Source organism: Ciconia boyciana, chromosome 33, assembly GCF_034638445.1.
Source record: "Ciconia boyciana chromosome 33, ASM3463844v1, whole genome shotgun sequence".
Taxonomy (NCBI): Eukaryota; Metazoa; Chordata; class Aves; order Ciconiiformes; family Ciconiidae; genus Ciconia; species Ciconia boyciana.
In genome coordinates, this window is record NC_132966.1 from 378,870 (window position 1) to 398,932 (window position 20,063).

Below are 20,063 nucleotides of genomic sequence, written 5' to 3' on the forward strand. Positions count from 1 at the left end.
GGGGACACACGGCGGTATCAGGGGACATGCCAGGGGACACACAGTGATATCAGGGGACACAACAGGGGCCACATGGTGGTACCGGGGGACACGTGGCGGTATCATGGGAAATGCCAGGGGCCACACGGCGGTATCAGGGGACACAACAGGGGCCACATGGCGGTATCGGGGGACACACAGTGTATCAGGGGACATGCCAGGGGCCACATGGCGGTATCAGGGGACACATGGCGGTAGCAGGGGACACACCAGGGGACACAGAGTGATATCAGGGGATATGCCAGGGGCCACATGGCGGTATCAGGGGACACAACAGGGGACACACGGCGGTATCAGGGGCCACATGGCGGTATCGGGGGACACACAGTGTATCAGGGGACACAACAGGGGACACACGGTGGTATCAGGGGACACGCCAGGGGACACACGACGGTATCAGGGGCCACACGGCGGTATCAGGGGACACACCAGGGGACACACGGCGGTATCAGGGGCCATGCCAGGGGACACACAACAGTATCAGGGGCCATGCCAGGGGCCACACAGCGGTATCGGGGGACATGCCAGGGGCCACATGGCGGTATCGGGGGACACACAGTGTATCAGGGGACACAACAGGGGACACACGACGGTATCAGGGGACACATGGCAGTATTGGGGGACATGCCAGGGGACACACAGTGATGTCAGGGGCCATGCCAGGGGCCACACAGTGTATCAGGGGCCATGCCAGGGGCCACACGGCGGTATCGGGGGACACACGGCGGTATCAGGGGACACAACAGGGGCCACACGACGGTATCAGGGGCCACACGGCGGTATCGGGGGACATGCCAGGGGCCACACAACAGTATCAGGGGCCATGCCAGGGGCCACACGGCGGTATCGGGGGACATGCCAGGGGACACACAGTGATGTCAGGGGCCATGCCAGGGGCCACACGGCAGTATCGGGGGACACACAGTGTATCAGGGGACACAACAGGGGACACACGACGGTATCAGGGGCCACACGGCGGTATCGGGGGACATGCCAGGGGCCACACGGCGGTATCGGGGGCCCCTGCGCCTGCGGGGCCGGGCGGGGCCGGGCCGTACCGGTCCAGAGGTGGAGGCCGTCGAAGGCGAAGGAGCTGAGGTCGTCGCCGGCGCCGTTGCCGCCCCAGCCCTGGCCGCCCCCCGGGTAGGGGCTGTAGCCCCCCGCCGCCGCCCAGCCCACCCGCAGGTGCGTGGGCTGCGCCGTCAGGAAGGGCTGCGCCCGCTCCACCGCCACCTCGAAGTACCAGCGGCGGTACTGCGTCGAGCCCGCGTGCGTCCCCACAAAGATGTTGGGGCGCACGCTGCGGGGAGGGGAGCCGCGCTCAGGGCCGGGCAGCCCCCGGCGCCCCCAGACCCCCGGCAGCCCCCCAGGGGCTCCCCGAGAGCCATGGGGCACCCCCAGACCCCTGACAGCACCCCGAGACCCCCGGGAGCACCCCCCATGGGCACCCAGACACCCCCGGCAGCCCCCAGGGGCTCCCCGAGAGCCATGGGGCACCCCCAGAACCCCGGGAGCAGCCTGAGACCCCCGGGAGCACCCCAGGGGCACCCAGGAGCACCCCAAGCCCCCCAGGAGCACCCCAAGGATCCCCAGGAGCACCCCAAGACCCCCAGGAGCACCCCAAGACCCCCAAGAACACCTCAAGGTCCTCCAGGAACACCCCAAGACCCCCAGGAGGACCCCAAGGACCCCAGGAGCACCCCAAGACCCCCAGGAGGACCCCAAGGTTCTCCAGAAGCACCCCAAGACCCCCAGGAGCACCTCAAGGTTCTCCAGGAGCACCCCAAGGACCCCCAGGAGCACCCCAGCCCCCAGGAGCACCTCAAGGTTCTCCAGAAGCACCCCAAGGACCCCCAGGAGCACCCCAAGCCCCCCAGGAGCACCCAGCCCCCAGGAGCACCCCAAGACCCCCAGAAGCACCCCCAGCCCCCCAGGAGCACCCCCAGCCCCCAGGAGCACCCCAAGGTTCTGCAGAAGCACCCCAAGGACCCCCAGGAGCACCCCAAGGACCCCCAGAGGCACCCCAAGCCCCCAGGAACATCTCAAGATCCTCCAGGAGCACCCCAAGCCCCCAGGAGCACCTCAAGGTTCTCCAGAAGCACCCCAAGGACCCCAGGAGCACCCCAAGACCCCCAGGAGCACCCCAGACCCCCAGGAGCACCTCAAGGTTCTCCAGGAGCACCCCAAGGACCCCCAGGAGCACCCCAGCCCCCAGGAGCACCTCAAGGTTCTCCAGAAGCACCCCAAGGACCCCCAGGAGCACCCCAAGCCCCCAGGAGCACCCAGCCCCCAGGAGCACCCCAAGACCCCGCAGAAGCACCCCCAGCCCCCAGGAGCACCCCCAGCCCCCAGGAGCACCCCAAGGTTCTGCAGAAGCACCCCAAGGACCCCAGGAGCACCCCAAGCCCCCAGGAACATCTCAAGATCCTCCAGGAGCACCCCAAGCCCCCAGGAGCACCTCAAGGTTCTCCAGAAGCACCCCAAGGACCCCCAGGAGCACCCCAAGACCCCCAGGAGCACCCCAGACCCCCAGGAGCACCTCAAGGTTCTCCAGGAGCACCCCAAGGACCCCCAGGAGCACCCCAGCCCCCAGGAGCACCCCAAGGTTCTCCAGAAGCACCCCAAGGACCCCCAGGAGCACCCCAAGCCCCCAGGAGCACCCAGCCCCCAGGAGCACCCCAAGACCCCCAGAAGCACCCCCAGCCCCCCAGGAGCACCCCCAGCCCCCAGGAGCACCCCAAGGTTCTGCAGAAGCACCCCAAGGACCCCCAGAGGCACCCCAAGCCCCCAGGAACATCTCAAGATCCTCCAGGAGCACCCCAAGCCCCCCAGGAGCACCTCAAGGTTCTCCAGAAGCACCCCAAGGACCCCCAGGAGCACCCCAAGATCCCCAGGAGCACCCCAGCCCCCAGGAGCACCCAGCCCCCAGGTGCACCCCAAGGACCCCCAGAAGCACCCCAAGCCCCCAGGAACATCTCAAGATCCTCCAGGAGCACCCCAAGACCCCCAGGAGCACCCCAAGCCCCCAGGAGCACCTCAAGGTTCTCCAGAAGCACCCCAAGGACCCCCAGGAGCACCCCAAGACCCCCAGGAACATCTCAAGATCCTCCAGGAGCACCCCAAGGACCCCCAGGAGCACCCCAAGGATCCCCAGGAGCACCTCAAGGTCCTCAAGAAGCACCCCAAGGACCCCCAGGAACATCTCAGGGTTCTCCAGGAGCACCCCAGACCCCCAGGAGCACCCCAAGGATCCCCAGGAACATCTCAAGGCCCCCAGGAGCACCCCAAGGCCCCCAGGAACATCTCAAGACCCCCAGGAGCACCCCAGCCCCCAGGAGCACCCCAGCCCCCCAGGAGCACCCCGCCCCACCTGGTGACGTAGTTGACCAGCCCGGTCTGCAGCAGCAGGTCCCGGCGGGGCAGGAGGTTCTCGGTGATGAGGGTCTGGTTGGAGCGCACGGCCACCGCGTTGCAGACGCAGAGGGAGCAGAGCACGTCCAGCACCTGGGCGGCGACGCCGTGAGCGCGGGCCGGGTCCTCCCCCACCCCGGCGGGGGCCCCTCCCCACCTTGTGGTTGCGGCCGTGCTTGTCCAGCAGGGAGATGATGGACTTGATGTGGTTCTCCTGGATGATGTTGAGGACCTCGGGGCTCTCGATGAGGACGCAGTAGAGCACCTCCAGGATGCCTGCCCCAGCGACCCCCGTGAGGGGCCCAGCCCCACGGGAGGGACCCAGCCCCATAGGGGGGACCCAGCCCCACGGGAGGGACCCAGCCCCATAGGGGGGTCCTCAGAACCATAGGAGGGTCCTCAGCTCCGTAGGAGGGACCCAGCCCCACATGAAGGACCCAGCCCCACAGGGGGATCCTCAGAACCGTAGGAGGGACCCAGCCCCACAGGAGGGACCCAGCCCCATGGGAGGGACCCAGCCCCATAGGGGGGTCCTCAGAACCATAGGGGGATCCTCAGAACCACAGGAGGGGCCCAGCCCCACAGGGGGATCCTCAGAACCGTAGGAGGGACCCAGCCCCACATGAAGGTCCCCAGCCCCATAGGAAGGTCCTCAGAACCGTAGGAGGGTCCTCAGCTCCGTAGGAGGGACCCAGCCCCACAGGAGGGTCCCCAGCCCCACAGGAGGGGCCCAGCCCCACAGGGGGATCCTCAGAACCGTAGGAGGGTCCTCAGCTCCGTAGGAGGGACCCAGCCCCACATGAAGGTCCCCAGCCCCATAGGGGGATCCTCAGCCCCACATGAGGGTCCCCAGCCCCACAGGAGGGACCCAGCCCCATAGGAAGGTCCTCAGAACCATAGGAAGGTCCTCAGCTCCGTAGGAGGGACCCAGCCCCACAGGAGGGTCCCCAGCCCCACAGGAGGGGCCCAGCCCCATAGGGGGATCCCCAGCCCCATAGGGGGATCCTCAGCCCCACAGGAGGGTCCTCAGCTCCGTAGGAGGGACCCAGCCCCACGGGAGGGTCCCCAGCCCCACAGGAGGGACCCAGCCCCATAGGGGGATCCTCAGCCCCACATGAGGGTCCCCAGCCCCATAGGAGGGTCCTCAGGCCCACAGGAGGGTCCCCAGCCCCATATAGGGATCCTCAGCCCCACAGTAAGGTCCTCAGCCCCATAGGAGGGACCCAGCCCCATAGGAGGGTCCCCAGCCCCACAGGAGGGTCCTCAGCCCCACAGGAGGGTCCCCAGCCCCACAGGAAGGGTCTCCAGCCCCATAGGAGGGGACCCAGCCCCATAGGAAGGTCCCAGCCCCTGTGCAAGGGTCTCCAGCCCCATAGGAAGGTCCCAGCCCCATACGAGGGTCCCCAGCCCCATAGGAAGGTCCCAGCCCCCCTGCAAGGGTCCCAGCCCCACATGAGCGTCCCAGCCCCCCAGCGCCCCACGGACCCGAGGAGGCCTCCAGCCGGTCCAGCTTGCTGACCAGCCAGTCCAGGTTGGTGGAGAAGAGGGCGCAGTTGGCGCGGTTCCCCCGGATCAGCGAGGCTGGGGGGCACGGGGGTCAGGGACCCACAGCACCCCCGCCTGCCCCACTGCTGGCCCTGCCCACCCCACGGCACCCCATAGCGCCCCACGGCACCCCGTATGTCCCATAGCCCCCCATACCGCCCCGTAGCCCCCCATACCGCCCCATAGCTCCCCATACCGCCCCATAGCTTCTTGTCCTGCCCCATAGCGCCCCATTGCACCCCATGCCACCCCTATGCCCCTTACTGCCCCATAGCTTCTTGTCCCGCCCCATACCACCCCATATGCCCCATAGCCCCCATACTACCCCATACCACCCTGTATGCTCCCTAGCCCCCCATACTGCCCCGTAGCCCCCCATACTGCCCCATAGCTCCCCATACCGCCCCATAGCTTCTTGTCCTGCCCCATAGCGCCCCATTGCACCCCATGCCACCCCCTATGCCCCTTAGCACCCCATACTGCCCCATAGCTCCCCATACTGCCCCATAGCTTCTTGTCCTGCCCCATAGCGCCCATTGCACCCCATACTGCCCCATAGCTCCCCATACTACCCCATACCACCCCGTATGCTCCATAGCCCCCATACTGCCCCATAGCTTCTTGTCCCACCCCATAGCACCCTGTATGCCCCATAGCCCCCATATTGCGCCATAGCTCCTCGTCCCACCCCATAGCACCCAGCCTGCCCCATAGCATCCCGTGCTGCCCCACAGCCCCCATCATGCCCCATAGCACCCTGGCCCATCCCACCTCACTGCCCCCCACCCTGCCCCACGGCTCCCAGCCCGCCCCACGGCCCCGCAGCCCCCAGCCCGCCCCGCAGCCCCCAGGCGCCCACCCAGCAGCTCGTAGAGCAGGTTGACAGCCTGCCCCACAGCCCCCAGCCCACCCCACGGCCCCACAGCCCCCAGCCCGCCCCGCAGCCCCCAGGCGCCCACCCAGCAGCTCGTAGAGCAGGGTGATGGCCTGCCCCACAGCCCCCAGCCCGCCCCACGGCCACGCAGCCCCCAGCCCGCCCCGCAGCCCCCAGGCGCCCACCCAGCAGCTCGTAGAGCAGGTTGACAGCCTGCCCCAGGGCCCCCAGCCCGCCCCACGGCCCCACAGCCCCACAGCCCGCCCCGCAGCCCCCAGGCGCCCACCCAGCAGCTCGTAGAGCAGGTTGACAGCCCGCCCCAGGGCCCCCAGCCCGCCCCACGGCCCCGCAGCCCCCAGCCCGTCCCGCAGCCCCCAAGCACCCACCCAGCAGCTCGTAGAGCAGGCTGACAGCCCGCCCCAGGGCCCCCAGCCCGCCCCACGGCCCCGCAGCCCCCAGCCCGCCCCGCAGCCCCCAAGCGCCCACCCAGCAGCTCGTAGAGCAGGTTGACGATCTCCTTCCAGGACGCGGCCGCCTCCTCGCCGGCGAACTCGGCGAAGTGGGCGGCCGTGCTGTAGACGTTGAGGCGGTCGATGCAGTTCAGCACCAGCGTGATCATGCCCTGAGGCCGCGGGGGTCACGCTCTGCCCCCGGCAGCCCCCAGCCCCACGGCCACCCCCGCGCAGCCCCAGGAGCCCCCCCTGCCCGCACCCCCGAGGGGGTCCCAGCTCCTGCTGGAAGAGGCTGCGCCCGGCCCCCCGTGTCCCCATCCCCCCCAAATCCCCCTGCCCCCATCTGCCCCCCATATCCCCCTCTCCCCTATGCTCCTCCCCCTTCCCCTCCCCCATATGCCCCTCCCCTAAGCCCCTCCCTCCATATCCCCATCCCCCTATGGCCCTCCCCCAGACCCCTCCCCCCACGCCTCTCCCCCTAGGCCCCTCCCTCCACATCCCCTCTGCCCCTCCCTCATATCCCCTCCCCACATGGCCGGTCCCCACATGGCCCCTCCCCCACCTCCCCGGCCCCTCCCCTAAGCCCCTCCCTCCATATCCCCCTCTCCCCTAGGCCCCTCCCCCCACCTCCCCTCTGCCCCTCCCTCCATATCCCCCTCCCCCAGGCCCCTCCCCTCCATATCCCCTCCCTTCCATATCCCAATCCCCCTAGGCCCCTCCCCCGGCCCCTCCCACACCTCCCCTCTGCCCCTCCCCTCCATACCCCCTCCCTCCATATCCCACTCCCCTAGGCCCCTCCTCCATACCCCCCTCCCCCGGCCCTCCCTCCATACCCCCTCCCTCCATACCCCTCCCCCTAGGCCCCTCCCCACCTCCCCTCTGCCCCTCCCTCCATAACCCCTCCCCTCTGCCCCTCCCCTCCATATCCCCTCCCCCTAAGCCCCTCCTCCATACCCCCTCCCCCGGCCCCTCCCTCCATATCCCCTCCCCCTAGGCCCCTCCCTCCATACCCCCTCCCCCAGGCCCCTCCCTCCATACCCCCTCCCCCAGGCCCCTCCCCTCCATATCCCCTCCCTCCATATCCCACTCCCCCTAGGCCCCTCCCTCCATACCCCCTCCCCTAGGCCCCTCCCCTCCATATCCCCTCCCCCTAGGCCCCTCCCCCACCTCCCCTCTGCCCTCCCTCCATATCCCCTCCTCCCCACCTCCCCCAGGCCCCTTCCCCCGGCCCCTCCTCCATACCCCCTCCCTCCATACCCCCTCCCCCTAGGCCCCTCCCCCACCTCCCCTCTGCCCCTCCCCTCCATAACCCCCTCCCCCTCTGCCCCTCCCCTCCATATCCCCTCCCCCTAGGCCCCTCCTCCATACCCCCTCCCTAGGCCCCTCCTCCATACCCCCTCCCCTAGGCCCCTCCCCTCCATATCCCCTCCTCCATACCCCTCCCCCAGGCCCCTCCTCCATATCCCCCTCCCCTAGGCCCCTCCTCCATACCCCCTCCCCTCCATATCCCACTCCCCTAGGCCCCTCCTCCATACCCCCTCCCCTAGGCCCCTCCCCCACCTCCCCTCTGCCCCTCCCCTCCATACCCCCTCCCCTAGGCCCTCCCCTCCATACCCCTCCCCTCCATACCCCCTCCCCCGGCCCTCCCCTCCATATCCCCTCCCTCCATACCCCCTCCCCTAGGCCCCTCCTCCATACCCCCTCCCCCTAGGCCCCTCCCCTAGGCCCCTCCTCCATACCTCCCTCCCCCGGCCCCTCCCCTCCATACCCCCTCCCCCAGGCCCCTCCCCTCCCCCGCCCTCCCCCGCCCCTCCCCCACCTCCTGCTGGAAGAGGCTCTGCCGCGCGCGCAGGGCCCGCAGCCGCCCCTGCCTCCGGCCGTGCTGCAGCTCGGGGGGCGGCGGCCGGAAGTACCCGATCAGGTCCCGCAGGCTCAGGATGACGGCGGCGATCGGCAGCGGGGGCGGGGCGCCCGCGGGGGGAGCCCCCCGGCCCCGCCCCCCCAGCGCGTCCAGGCTCCTGCGGGCGGGCGCCGCGGGGTCACCCCACAGAGCCCCGCAGAGGGACCCATAGGGAGACCCATAGAGCCCCACAGAGAGACCCATAGAGAGAGCCCCCATAGAGAGCCCCATAGAGAGCCCCACAGAGAGACCCCCCCATAGAGAGAGTCCCCATAGAGCCCCATAGAGCCCCATAGAGAGCCCCACAGAGAGACCCCCCATAGAGAGCCCCACAGAGAGAGCCCCATAGAGAGACCCATAGAGCCCCACAGAGCCCCATAGAGAGACCCATAGAGAGACCCATAGGGAGAGCCCCCATAGAGCCCCGCAGAGAGACCCATAGAGAGCCCCACAGAGCCCCGCAGAGAGACCCCCATAGAGAGCCCCACAGAGCCCCACAGAGAGAGCCCCACAGAGAGACCCATAGAGAGACCCATAGGGAGAGCCCCCATAGAGCCCCGCAGAGAGACCCATAGGGAGACCCATAGAGAGAGCCCCCATAGAGAGAGCCCCCATAGAGCCCCACAGAGCTCCCACAGAGAGACCCCCATAGAGAGAGTCCCCATAGAGCCCCATAGAGAGAGCCCCACAGAGCCCCATAGAGAGACCCCCATAGAGAGCCCCCATAGACACCCACCATAGAGCCCCCCATAGAGACCCCCATAGAGAGCCCCATAGAGAGCCCCCATAGAGCAACACAGACACCCACCATAGAGCCCCACATAGAGACCCCCCATAGAGAGCCCCATAGAGCCCCACAGAGAGAGCCCCATAGAGAGCCCCATAGAGCCCCACAGAGCCCCACAGAGAGACCACCCCATAGAGAGAGCCCCATAGAGAGAGCCCCCATAGAGAGCCCCATAGAGCCCCACAGAGAGCCCCCATAGAGAGAGCTCCCATAGAGAGAGCCCCCAGAGCCCCAGAGAGAGCTCCCATAGAGAGAGCCCCAGAGAGAGCCCATAGAGAGAGCCCCACAGAGAGCCCCACAGAGACTTCATAGAGAGAGTCCCCATAGAGCCCCATAGAGAGAGACAGAGCCCCATAGAGAGAGAGCCCCCATAGACACCCACCATAGAGCTCCCACATAGAGACCCCCCATAGAGAGCCCCATAGAGAGCCCCATAGAGCAACACATAGAGACCCACCATAGAGACCCCCATAGAGACCCCCATAGAGAGCCCCATAGAGACCCCCATAGAGAGCCCCCATAGAGCAACACAGAGAGGCCCCCATAGAGAGCCCCATAGAGAGGCCCCATAGAGCAACACAGACGCCCCCATAGAGACCCCCATAGAGAGCCCCCATAGACACCCACCAGAGAGACCCCCATAGAGAGCCCCATAGAGAGCCCCACAGAGCCCCCCACAGCCTCCCCCATAGCCCCCAGCCCCACCTGATGAAGTGCCCGTACAGCCCCCCGTGCTGTAGACCAGCCCCAGCCCCATAGCCCCCCATAGCCCCCCCATAGCCCCCAGCCCCACCTGATGAAGTGCCCGTACAGCCCCCCGTGCTGTAGACCAGCCCCATAGCCCCCATAGCCCCCCATAGCCCCCAGCCCCACCTGATGAAGTGCCCGTACAGCCCCCCGTGCTGTAGACCAGCCCCAGCCCCATAGCCCCCATAGCCCCCCATAGCCCCCATAGCCCCCCATAGCCCCCCAGCCCCACCTGATGAAGTGCCCGTACAGCCCCCCGTGCTGTAGACCAGCCCCAGCCCCATAGCCCCCATAGCCCCCCACAGCCCCCATAGCCCCCCATAGCCCCCAGCCCCACCTGGATGAAGTGCCCGTACAGCCCCCCGTGCTGTAGACCAGCCCCATAGCCCCCATAGCCCCCATAGCCCCCATAGCCCCCCATAGCCCCCATAGCCCCCAGCCCCACCTGATGAAGTGCCCGTACAGCCCCCCGTGCTGTAGACCAGCCCCAGCCCCATAGCCCCCATAGCCCCCATAGCCCCCCATAGCCCCCATAGCCCCCCAGCCCCACCTGATGAAGTGCCCGTACAGCCCCCCGTGCTGTAGACCAGCCCCAGCCCCATAGCACCCATAGCCCCATAGCCCCCCCATAGCCCCCAGCCCCACCTGATGAAGTGCCCGTACAGCCCCCGTGCTGTAGACCAGCCCCAGCCCCATAGCCCCATAGCCCCCATAGCCCCCCCATAGCCCCCAGCCCCACCTGATGAAGTGCCCGTACAGCCCCCCGTGCTGTAGACCAGCCCCAGCCCCATAGCCCCATAGCCCCCATAGCCCCCCACAGCCCCCAGCCCCACCTGATGAAGTGCCCGTACAGCCCCCCGTGCTGTAGACCAGCCCCAGCCCCATAGCCCCCATAGCCCCCCATAGCCCCCATAGCCCCCATAGCCCCCAGCCCCACCTGATGAAGTGCCCGTACAGCCCCCGTGCTGTAGACCAGCCCCATAGCCCCCATAGCCCCATAGCCCCCCATAGCCCCCCATAGCCCCCAGCCCCACCTGGATGAAGTGCCCGTACAGCCCCCCGTGCTGTAGACCAGCCCCAGCCCCATAGCCCCCATAGCCCCCCATAGCCCCCATAGCCCCCCCCCCATAGCCCCCAGCCCCACCTGATGAAGTGCCCGTACAGCCCCCCGTGCTGTAGACCAGCCCCATAGCCCCATAGCCCCCATAGCCCCCCATAGCCCCCATAGCCCCCAGCCCCACCTGATGAAGTGCCCGTACAGCCCCCTGTGCTGTAGACCAGCCCCAGCCCCATAGCCCCCATAGCCCCCCATAGCCCCCATAGCCCCCATAGCCCCCAGCCCCACCTGATGAAGTGCCCGTACAGCCCCCCGTGCTGTAGACCAGCCCCAGCCCCATAGCCCCCATAGCCCCCCATAGCCCCCCCCATAGCCCCCAGCCCCACCTGATGAAGTGCCCGTACAGCCCCCCGTGCTGTAGACCAGCCCCATAGCCCCCATAGCCCCCCATAGCCCCCATAGCCCCCCATAGCCCCCAGCCCCACCTGATGAAGTGCCCGTACAGCCCCCCCGTGCTGTAGACCAGCCCCATAGCCCCCATAGCCCCCCATAGCCCCCAGCCCCACCTGATGAAGTGCCCGTACAGCCCCCCGTGCTGTAGACCAGCCCCAGCCCCATAGCCCCCATAGCCCCCATAGCCCCCATAGCCCCCATAGCCCCCCAGCCCCACCTGATGAAGTGCCCGTACAGCCCCCCGTGCTGTAGACCAGCCCCAGCCCCATAGCCCCCATAGCCCCCCATAGCCCCCCATAGCCCCCCACAGCCCCCAGCCCCACCTGATGAAGTGCCCGTACAGCCCCCCCGTGCTGTAGACCAGCCCCAGCCCCATAGCCCCATAGCCCCCCATAGCCCCCCATAGCCCCCAGCCCCACCTGATGAAGTGCCCGTACAGCCCCCCGTGCTGTAGACCAGCCCCAGCCCCATAGCCCCCATAGCCCCCCATAGCCCCCCATAGCCCCCAGCCCCACCTGATGAAGTGCCCGTACAGCCCCCCGTGCTGTAGACCAGCCCCATAGCCCCCATAGCCCCCCATAGCCCCCCCATAGCCCCCAGCCCCACCTGATGAAGTGCCCGTACAGCCCCCCCGTGCTGTAGACCAGCCCCATAGCCCCCATAGCCCCCATAGCCCCCCCATAGCCCCCAGCCCCACCTGATGAAGTGCCCGTACAGCCCCCGTGCTGTAGACCAGCCCCATAGCCCCCATAGCCCCCCATAGCCCCCAGCCCCACCTGATGAAGTGCCCGTACAGCCCCCCGTGCTGTAGACCAGCCCCATAGCCCCCATAGCCCCCATAGCCCCCAGCCCCACCTGATGAAGTGCCCGTACAGCCCCCCCGTGCTGTAGACCATCCGCGCCGCCTGCGACTCCTGGCGCTGGGAGCGGGTGAGGGAGAGGGCGTCGTCCATGTGCCCCTCCTGGTGCAGGATGGCCTGGGGGGGACAGGTTGGGGGGTCAGCGGAGGGGGGCACCCGGAGCCCCCCGCTGTCCCCCACCACCCCAAAGGTGCTTCAGGGACCCCCTCAGGGGGCCCAGAGCCCCCCCGGAGAGAGACGAGGGCCTCTCCGAGACCCCCAGGAGCCCCGAGACCCCAGAGAACCCCCACCCCCAAAGGTGCCCCAAAGCCCCCCCCCACCCCCAAAGACCCCCATGGAGATCCCCAAAGACCCCAGCCCCCCAAAGCCCCCCGAGGATGCCCCCAGCCCTCCAAAGACCCAAGCCCCCCAAGGCCCCCCCGGGGATGCCCCCAGCCCCCCCAGACCCCATCACCCCCCAAAGCCTCCCGGGGATGTCCCCAGCCCCCCAGACCCCATCACCCCCCAAGGCCCCCGGGGATGCCCCCAGCCCCCCAGACCCCATCACCCCCCCAAAGCCCCCCGGGGATGCCCCAAAGCCCCCAGCTCCCCCAAAGCCCCCAGGGATGCCCCCAGCCCTCCAAAGACCCAAGTCCCCCAAGGCCCCCCGGGATGCGCCAAAGACCCCAGCCCCCCAAAGCCCCCCGGGGATGCCCCCAGAGTCCCCCCAGACCCCATCACCCCCCAAAGTCCCCCAGGATGCCCCAAAGACCCCAGCTGCCCCCAAAGCCCCCCGGGGATGCCCTCAGCCCCCAGAACTCCCCCAAGGCCCCCAGAGATGCCCCAAAGCCCCCAGAACTCCCCCAAGGCCCCCGGGGATGCCCCAAAGCCCCAGCTCCCCCAAAGACCCCCATGGAGATCCCCAAAGCCCCCAGCTCCCCCAAGGCCCCCCGAGGATGCCCCAAAGCCCCCAGCTCCCCCAAAGCCCCCAGAGATGCCCCAAAGCCCCCAGAACTCCCCAAGGCCCCCGGGATGCCCCAAAGCCCCCAGCTCCCCCAAAGACCCCCATGGAGATCCCCAAAGCCCCAGCTCCCCCAAAGCCCCCAGGGATGCCCCAAAGCCCCCAGCTCCCCCAAAGCCCCCGGGGATGCCCCAAAGCCCCCAGCTCCCCCAAAGCCCCCCAGGATGCCCCAAAGCCCCCAGCTCCCCCAAAGCCCCCCAGAGATGCCCCAAAGCCCCCAGAACTCCCCAAGGCCCCCCGGGATGCCCCAAAGCCCCCGGGGATGCCCCAAAGCCCCAGCCTCCCCCAAGGCCCCCCGGGGATGCCCCAAAGCCCCCAGCTCCCCCAAAGACCCCCATGGAGATCCCCAAAGCCCCCAGCTCCCCCAAAGACCCCCATGGAGATCCCCAAAGCCCCCAGCTCCCCAAAGCCCCCCAGGGATGCCCCAAAGCCCCCAGCTCCCCCAAAGCCCCCCGGGGATGCCCCAAAGCCCCCAGCTCCCCCCCAGCCCCCCGGGGTGCCCCCACCTTCCTCTTGAGCAGCCCCAGGCGCAGCGCCTTGGTGTCGGCGGCGGCGTAGGTGAGCCAGAGCGCGCTGGCCGCGTGCTGCAGGAAGCAGAGGGACTCCCCGTACTTGATCTCGGGGGTCCCCATCCCCTCCACGTCCCGCTTGGCCACCACCTCCAGCTTCTCCTGCGGGGGGGGCGTCAGGGACCCGCACGGGGACCGGGACGGGGACAGGGATGGGGACAGGGACCCTCAGGGGGACGGGGACGGGGACAGGGATGGGGACAGGGACCCGCAGGGGGACGGGGACGGGGACAGGGATGGGGACAGGGACCCGCATGGGGACAGGGACCCTCAGGGGGACTGCGATGGGGACAGGACCCTCAGGGGGACCAGGATGGGGACAGGGATGGGGACAGGGACCCTCAGGGGACTGCGATGGGGACAGGGATGGGGACAGGGACGGGGACCCGCATGGGGACAGGGATGGGGACCGGGATGGGGACAGGGACCCTCAAGGGGACTGCGATGGGGACGGGGACGGGGACAGGGACCCTCAGGGGGACAGGGACCCTCAGGGGGACTGCGATGGGGACAGGGACCCGCATGGGGACCAGGACAGGGACAGGGATGGGGACAGGGACCCTCAGGGGGACTGCGATGGGGACAGGGATGGGGACAGGGACCCGCATGGGGACAGGGACCCTCAGGGGGACTGCGATGGGGACAGGGACCCGCATGGGGACCAATATGGGGACAGGGACCCTCAAGGGGACCAGGACAGGGACAGGGATGGGGACAGGGACCCTCAGGGGGACTGCGATGGGGACAGGGATGGGGACAGGGACGGGGACAGGGACCCTCAGGGGACTGCGATGGGGACCGGATGGGGACAGGACAGGGACCAGGGATGGGACAGGGACGGGGACAGGGACCCTCAGGGGACCAGGACAGGGACAGGATGGGGACAGGACGGGACAGGGACCCTCAGGGGACAGGGACGGGGACAGGGACGGGGACAGGGACCCTCAAGGGGACAGGGATGGGGACCGGATGGGGACAGGGACCCTCAGGGTGACTGCGATGGGGACAGCGATGGGGACAGGGACCCGCATGGGGACCAATATGGGGACAGGGACCCTCAGGGGGACCAGGATGGGGACAGGGATGGGGACAGGGACCCTCAGGGGATGGGGACCCTCAGGGGACTGGGATGGGGACAGGGACCCACATGGGGACCAATATGGGGACAGGGACCCACACAGGGACTGGGATGGGGACAGGGACCTGCGGGGGGAGCAGGATGGGGACAGGGTTGGGGACAGGGACCCTCAGGGGGACCAGGATGGGGACATTGACCCACATGGGGACCAAGATGGGGACCAGGACTTGCACAGGGACTGGGATGGGGACAGGGACCCACACGGGGACAGGGCTGGGGACGGGGACCCGCAGGAGGAGCGGGATGGGGACAGGGACCCGCAGGGGGACAGGGATGGGGACCGGGATGGGGACCCTCAGGGGGACCAGGACAGGGACAGGGATGGGGACAGGGACCCTCAGGGGGACAGGGACCCTCAGGGGGACCAGGATGGGGACATCGACCCACATGGGGACCAAGATGGGGACCAGGACTTGCACAGGGGACAGGGCTGGGGATGGGACAGGGGATGGGGACAGGGACCCGCATGGGGACAGGGCTGGGGACAGGGACGGGGACGGGGACCCGCAGGAGGAGCGGGATGGGGACCAGCATCAGGCTGGGACCAGGACAGTGACCAGGATGGGGACAGGACAGGGCTGGGGACCGGGGACCCGAATGGGGACAGGACAGGGCTTGGCACCGGGATGGGGACCAGGACGGGGTCAGGACGAGGACGGGGACCCCAATCGGGGACAGGACAAGGGACCACCCCACACCCCCTCTCCCTCCACCCACGGCCGAGCCACCCCATCCCGCGGGGACACCCCACGCCCCCGAGGCCGGGTCCCCGTCCCCTGTCCCCATCCCCTGTCCCCGTCCCCATCCCCTGTCCCCGTCCCCCGTCCCCGTCCCCGTCGCCCACCTTGGAGGCGCGGAAGCAGAAGGCGGAGGCGCGGGTGTTGGCGGCGGCCGCCTCCACCCCCGCCAAGCCCTTGTCCTCCGTCAGCGCCAGGTAGCGGCCCGTGGTGACGTGCCGCAGGCGGAAGGGCTGGCCCCACTTCAGGTGGCTCCCGCTCCAGCTGGGGACACGGGCGACGTGTCACCGGGGGACACGGGGAGGGAGAACGGGCGAGGGGGACACAGGGGACGCGGCGTGGGGACGCGGGGGTGGGTCGGGGGACGTGGGGACACGGGGGACGCAGTGTGGGGACACAGGAATGGGTCACAGGGACGTGGGGACACAGGGGACACGGCGTGGGGACGCAGGGATGGGTCACAGGGACGTGGGGACACAGGGGACGCAGCGTGGGACGAGGGGTGGGTCACGGGGACGCAGGGACATGGGGGATGCAGTGTGGGGACACAGGAATGGGTCACAGGGACGCAGGGGTGGGTCACAGGGACACGGGGGACACAGCGTGGGGACACGGAATGGGTCACGGGGATGTGGGGACACAGGGGACGCGGCGTGGGGACGCAGGGGTGGGTCAGGGGGACACGGGGACACGGGGGACGCAGCATGGGGACACAGGGGTGGGTCACAGGGACGCAGGGGTGGGTCACAGGGACACGGGGGACGCAGCGTGGGGACACAGGAATGGGTCACGAGGATGTGGGGACACAGGGGATGCGGCGTGGGGACGCAGGGGTGGGTCAGGGGACATGGGGACACAGGGGACGCAGTGTGGGGACACAGGGGACACAGTGTGGGGACACAGGAATGGGTCACAGGGACACAGGGGTGGGTCACAGGGACACGGGGGACACAGCATGGGGACACAGGGATGGGTCACGGGGACACGGGGGACGCAGAGTGGGGACACAGGAATGGGTCACAGGGACGTGGGGACAGGGGGGACGCAGTGTAGGGACACAGGAATGGGTCATGGGGACATGGGGACATGGCGTGGGGATGGAAGGGTGGGTCATGGGGACATGGGGGACGCAGTGTGGGGACCCAGGGATGGGTCACGGGGACACAGGGGACACAGGGGACACAGCGTGGGGACCCAGGGATGGGTCACAGGGACGTGGGGACACAGGGGACGCGGCGTGGGGATGCAGGGGTGGGTCAGGGGGACACAGGGACACGGGGGACGCAGTGTGGGGACGCAGGGGTGGGTCACGGGGACACAGGGATGCAGTGTGGGGACACAGGGGTGGGTCATGGAGACGCAGGGTGGGTCACGGGGACATGGGGACACGGGGGACGCAGAGTGGGGACACAGGAATGGGTCACAGGGACGTGGGGACATGGGGGACGCAGCATGGGGACCCAGGGATGGGTCACGGGGATGCGGGGACACGGGGACGCAGTGTAGGGACACAGGAATGGGTCATGGGGACATGGGGACATGGCGTGGGGACGGAAGGGTGGGTCATGGGGACATGGGGGACGCAGTGTGGGGACCCAGGGATGGGTCACGGGGACACAGGGGACACAGGGGACACAGTGTGGGGACACAGGGATGGGTCACGGGGACACAGGGGACACTGGGGACGCGGCGTGGGGATGCAGGGGTGGGTCACAGGGACATGGGGACACGGAGGATGCACCGTGGTGACACAGGAATGGGTCACAGGGATGCGGGGACACAGGGGACGCGGCGTGGGGACACAGGGGTGGGTCAGGGGGACATGGGGGACGCAGCGTGGGGACACAGGGGTGGGTCACAGGGACGTGGGGACCCAGGGATGGGTCACAGGGACGTGGGGACACGGGGACGCAGTGTGGGGACACAGGGGTGGGTCACAGGGATGTGGGGACACGGGGGACGCAGTGTGGGGACACAGGGGTGGGTCACAGGGACGTGGGGACACGGGGGACGCGGTGTGGGGACACAGGGGTGGGTCATGGGGACATGGGGGACGCGGCGTGGGGACACAGGGGTGGGTCATGGGGACATGGGGGACGCAGCGTGGGGACACAGGGGTGGGTCACCGGGATGTGGGGACACAGGGGACGCAGTGTGGGGACACAGGAATGGGTCACAGGGATGTGGGGACACAGGGGACGCGGCGTGGGGACACAGGGGTGGGTCACGGGGACACAGGGGACACGGGGGACGCAGTGTGGGGACCCAGGGATGGGTCACAGGGACGTGGGGACACAGGGGACGCGGCGTGGGGACGCAGGGGTGGGTCACCGGGACCGCGGGGACACGGAGGACGCAGGCTGGGGACACGGGGACACATCCCCGGGGACGCCCGGGGGCCACCGGCGCCGCCGCCTTGGCGACGCAGCCTGGGGACGCAGCCGTGACACGGGGACACGGACACGGGGGGGGGGGACGGGGGGGGGACACCCCGGGGACCCCGTACCTGATGCGCAGGGGCTCCAGGCGCCAGAGGGAGCGGGCGTGGGTGCAGACGGCTCCGCCCTCGTAGCTCACCGCGCTGCTGCGGGGACGCGGGCGCCGGCGTGGGGACGGGGACAGCGCGGGGGGGGGACACGGCCACCCCCACCCCCCCCACCCCCCCGGCGAGGGGCACCCGGGGGTGGGGGTCCCCGTCCCCCCCCACCTGCGCTCCTCGCCCTGCTCCGGCGCGGAGGTGGTCAGGCACTCGTCCATGTGGCCGTGGAAGAGGCGCATGACGTGGCCGCCCGTCACGTAGCCTGGGGACACCGGGGGGGGGTCGGGGTGGGGGGGGGACACCCGGGTGCCCCCCCCCCCCCCCCCGCCCCCCGTGCCCCCCAGCGCCCACCTTCCTCCGAGCCGGAGCAGATGGGGTTCATGTTCCAGAGCGTTTGCATGAAGGAGGCGTCGGCCTGCAGCTCCCCGCTGGCCGTCGAGAGGTGCTGGGCACGGGCGGGGCGCGGGCGGGTCACGGGGGGACGGGCGGGGCGCGGGCCACGCCCGCCCGCGTGCACTGGCGCGAGGGCGGGGAGCGGGGAGGCGGCGGGGAGGGCCCTCGTGCCCCGGCGCTCGCTCGTGCACGCACGCGGCCCCTTGCACGTTGATCCTCGCTCGTGCACGCGCCCAGGCCTTGCACACTCGTCCTTGCACATGCACGCACCCAGGCCTTGCACACTCGTCTCCTTGCGCACACACGCACCCAGCCCTTGCACACGCACGCACCCAGGCCTTGCACGCTGGAGCTCGCTCGTGCGCGCGCATGGCCCTTGCACGCCGATCCTCGCTTGTGCACACACACAGGCCTTGCACACTCGTCCTTGCTCACACACACACCCAGCCCTTGCACACTCGTCCCTGCTCACGCATGCACCCAGCCCTTGCACACTCGTCCCTGCTCACGCACGCACCCAGCCCTTGCACACGCACGCACCCAGGCCTTGCACGCTGGAGCTCGCTCGTGCGCGCGCATGGCCCTTGCACGCCGATCCTCGCTTGTGCACACACACAGGCCTTGCACACTCGTCCTTGCTCACGCACGCACCCAGCCCTTGCACACTCGTCCCTGCTCACGCACGCACCCAGCCCTTGCACACTCATCCTTGCGCACACACACACCCAGCCCTTGCACACTCATCCCTGCTCACGCACGCACCCAGCCCTTGCACACTCATCCTTGCTCACGCACGCACCCAGCCCTTGCACACTCATCCTTGCTCACGCACGCACCCAGCCCTTGCACACGCACGCACCCAGCCCTTGCACACTCGTCCCTGCTCACGCACGCACCCAGCCCTTGCACACTCATCCTTGCTCACGCACGCACCCAGCCCTTGCACACTCGTCCCTGCTCACGCACGCACCCAGCCCTTGCACACTCGTCCCTGCTCACGCACGCACCCAGCCCTTGCACACTCGTCCCTGCTCATGCATGCACCCAGCCCTTGCACACTCATCCCTGCTCACGCACGCACCCAGCCCTTGCTCACGCACGCACCCAGCCCTTGCACACTCATCCCTGCTCACGCACGCACCCAGCCCTTGCACGCCGACCCTCGCCCGTGCCCGCACCCAGCCCTCGCTTGCGCAGCCACAGGGCCCTCGCGCGCTGCCGCTCACCCGCGCGCCCGTGCGAACCGGCCCTCGTGCAAACCCTCGTGCAAACCCTCGTGCAAAGCGCCCCTCACCAGGTAGCGCTCGGAGGAGACGCTGACGAGGATGAGGTCGTCGCCCACCCGCACCTTCTCGCCCTCCGAGCGCTGCTTGGACGCGGGGTGCGTGGTCCACCAGCACGCCTCGCCTGCGGGGCACCCGGCTGCGGCACCCCGCGCCCCCGGGGACGCGGGGACCCCCCCGCGCCCCTCGCCCAGCCTGCAACCCCCCGCGGCCCAACGGGACCCCCCGCCCAACGGAACCCCCCTCCCAAGCCCCCCCAAACCTGTGACCCCCCCCTCA

At 69.4% G+C, this 20,063-nt stretch overlaps 1 protein-coding gene across 1 annotated transcript in view; it reads right to left on the minus strand.

The window, feature by feature from the left end:
* Window positions 1-20,063, minus strand: part of RYR1 (ryanodine receptor 1) — a 128,129-nt gene that overhangs the window by 97,207 nt on the left and 10,859 nt on the right. The window contains 13 exon segments of the mRNA XM_072848771.1: window positions 1,098-1,339; window positions 3,410-3,543; window positions 3,608-3,726; window positions 4,936-5,031; window positions 6,356-6,491; window positions 8,141-8,339; window positions 12,121-12,242; window positions 13,632-13,796; window positions 15,677-15,833; window positions 18,076-18,150; window positions 18,277-18,370; window positions 18,460-18,553; window positions 19,796-19,908. Coding sequence (XP_072704872.1) covers window positions 1,098-1,339; window positions 3,410-3,543; window positions 3,608-3,726; window positions 4,936-5,031; window positions 6,356-6,491; window positions 8,141-8,339; window positions 12,121-12,242; window positions 13,632-13,796; window positions 15,677-15,833; window positions 18,076-18,150; window positions 18,277-18,370; window positions 18,460-18,553; window positions 19,796-19,908 — 1,746 coding nt within the window.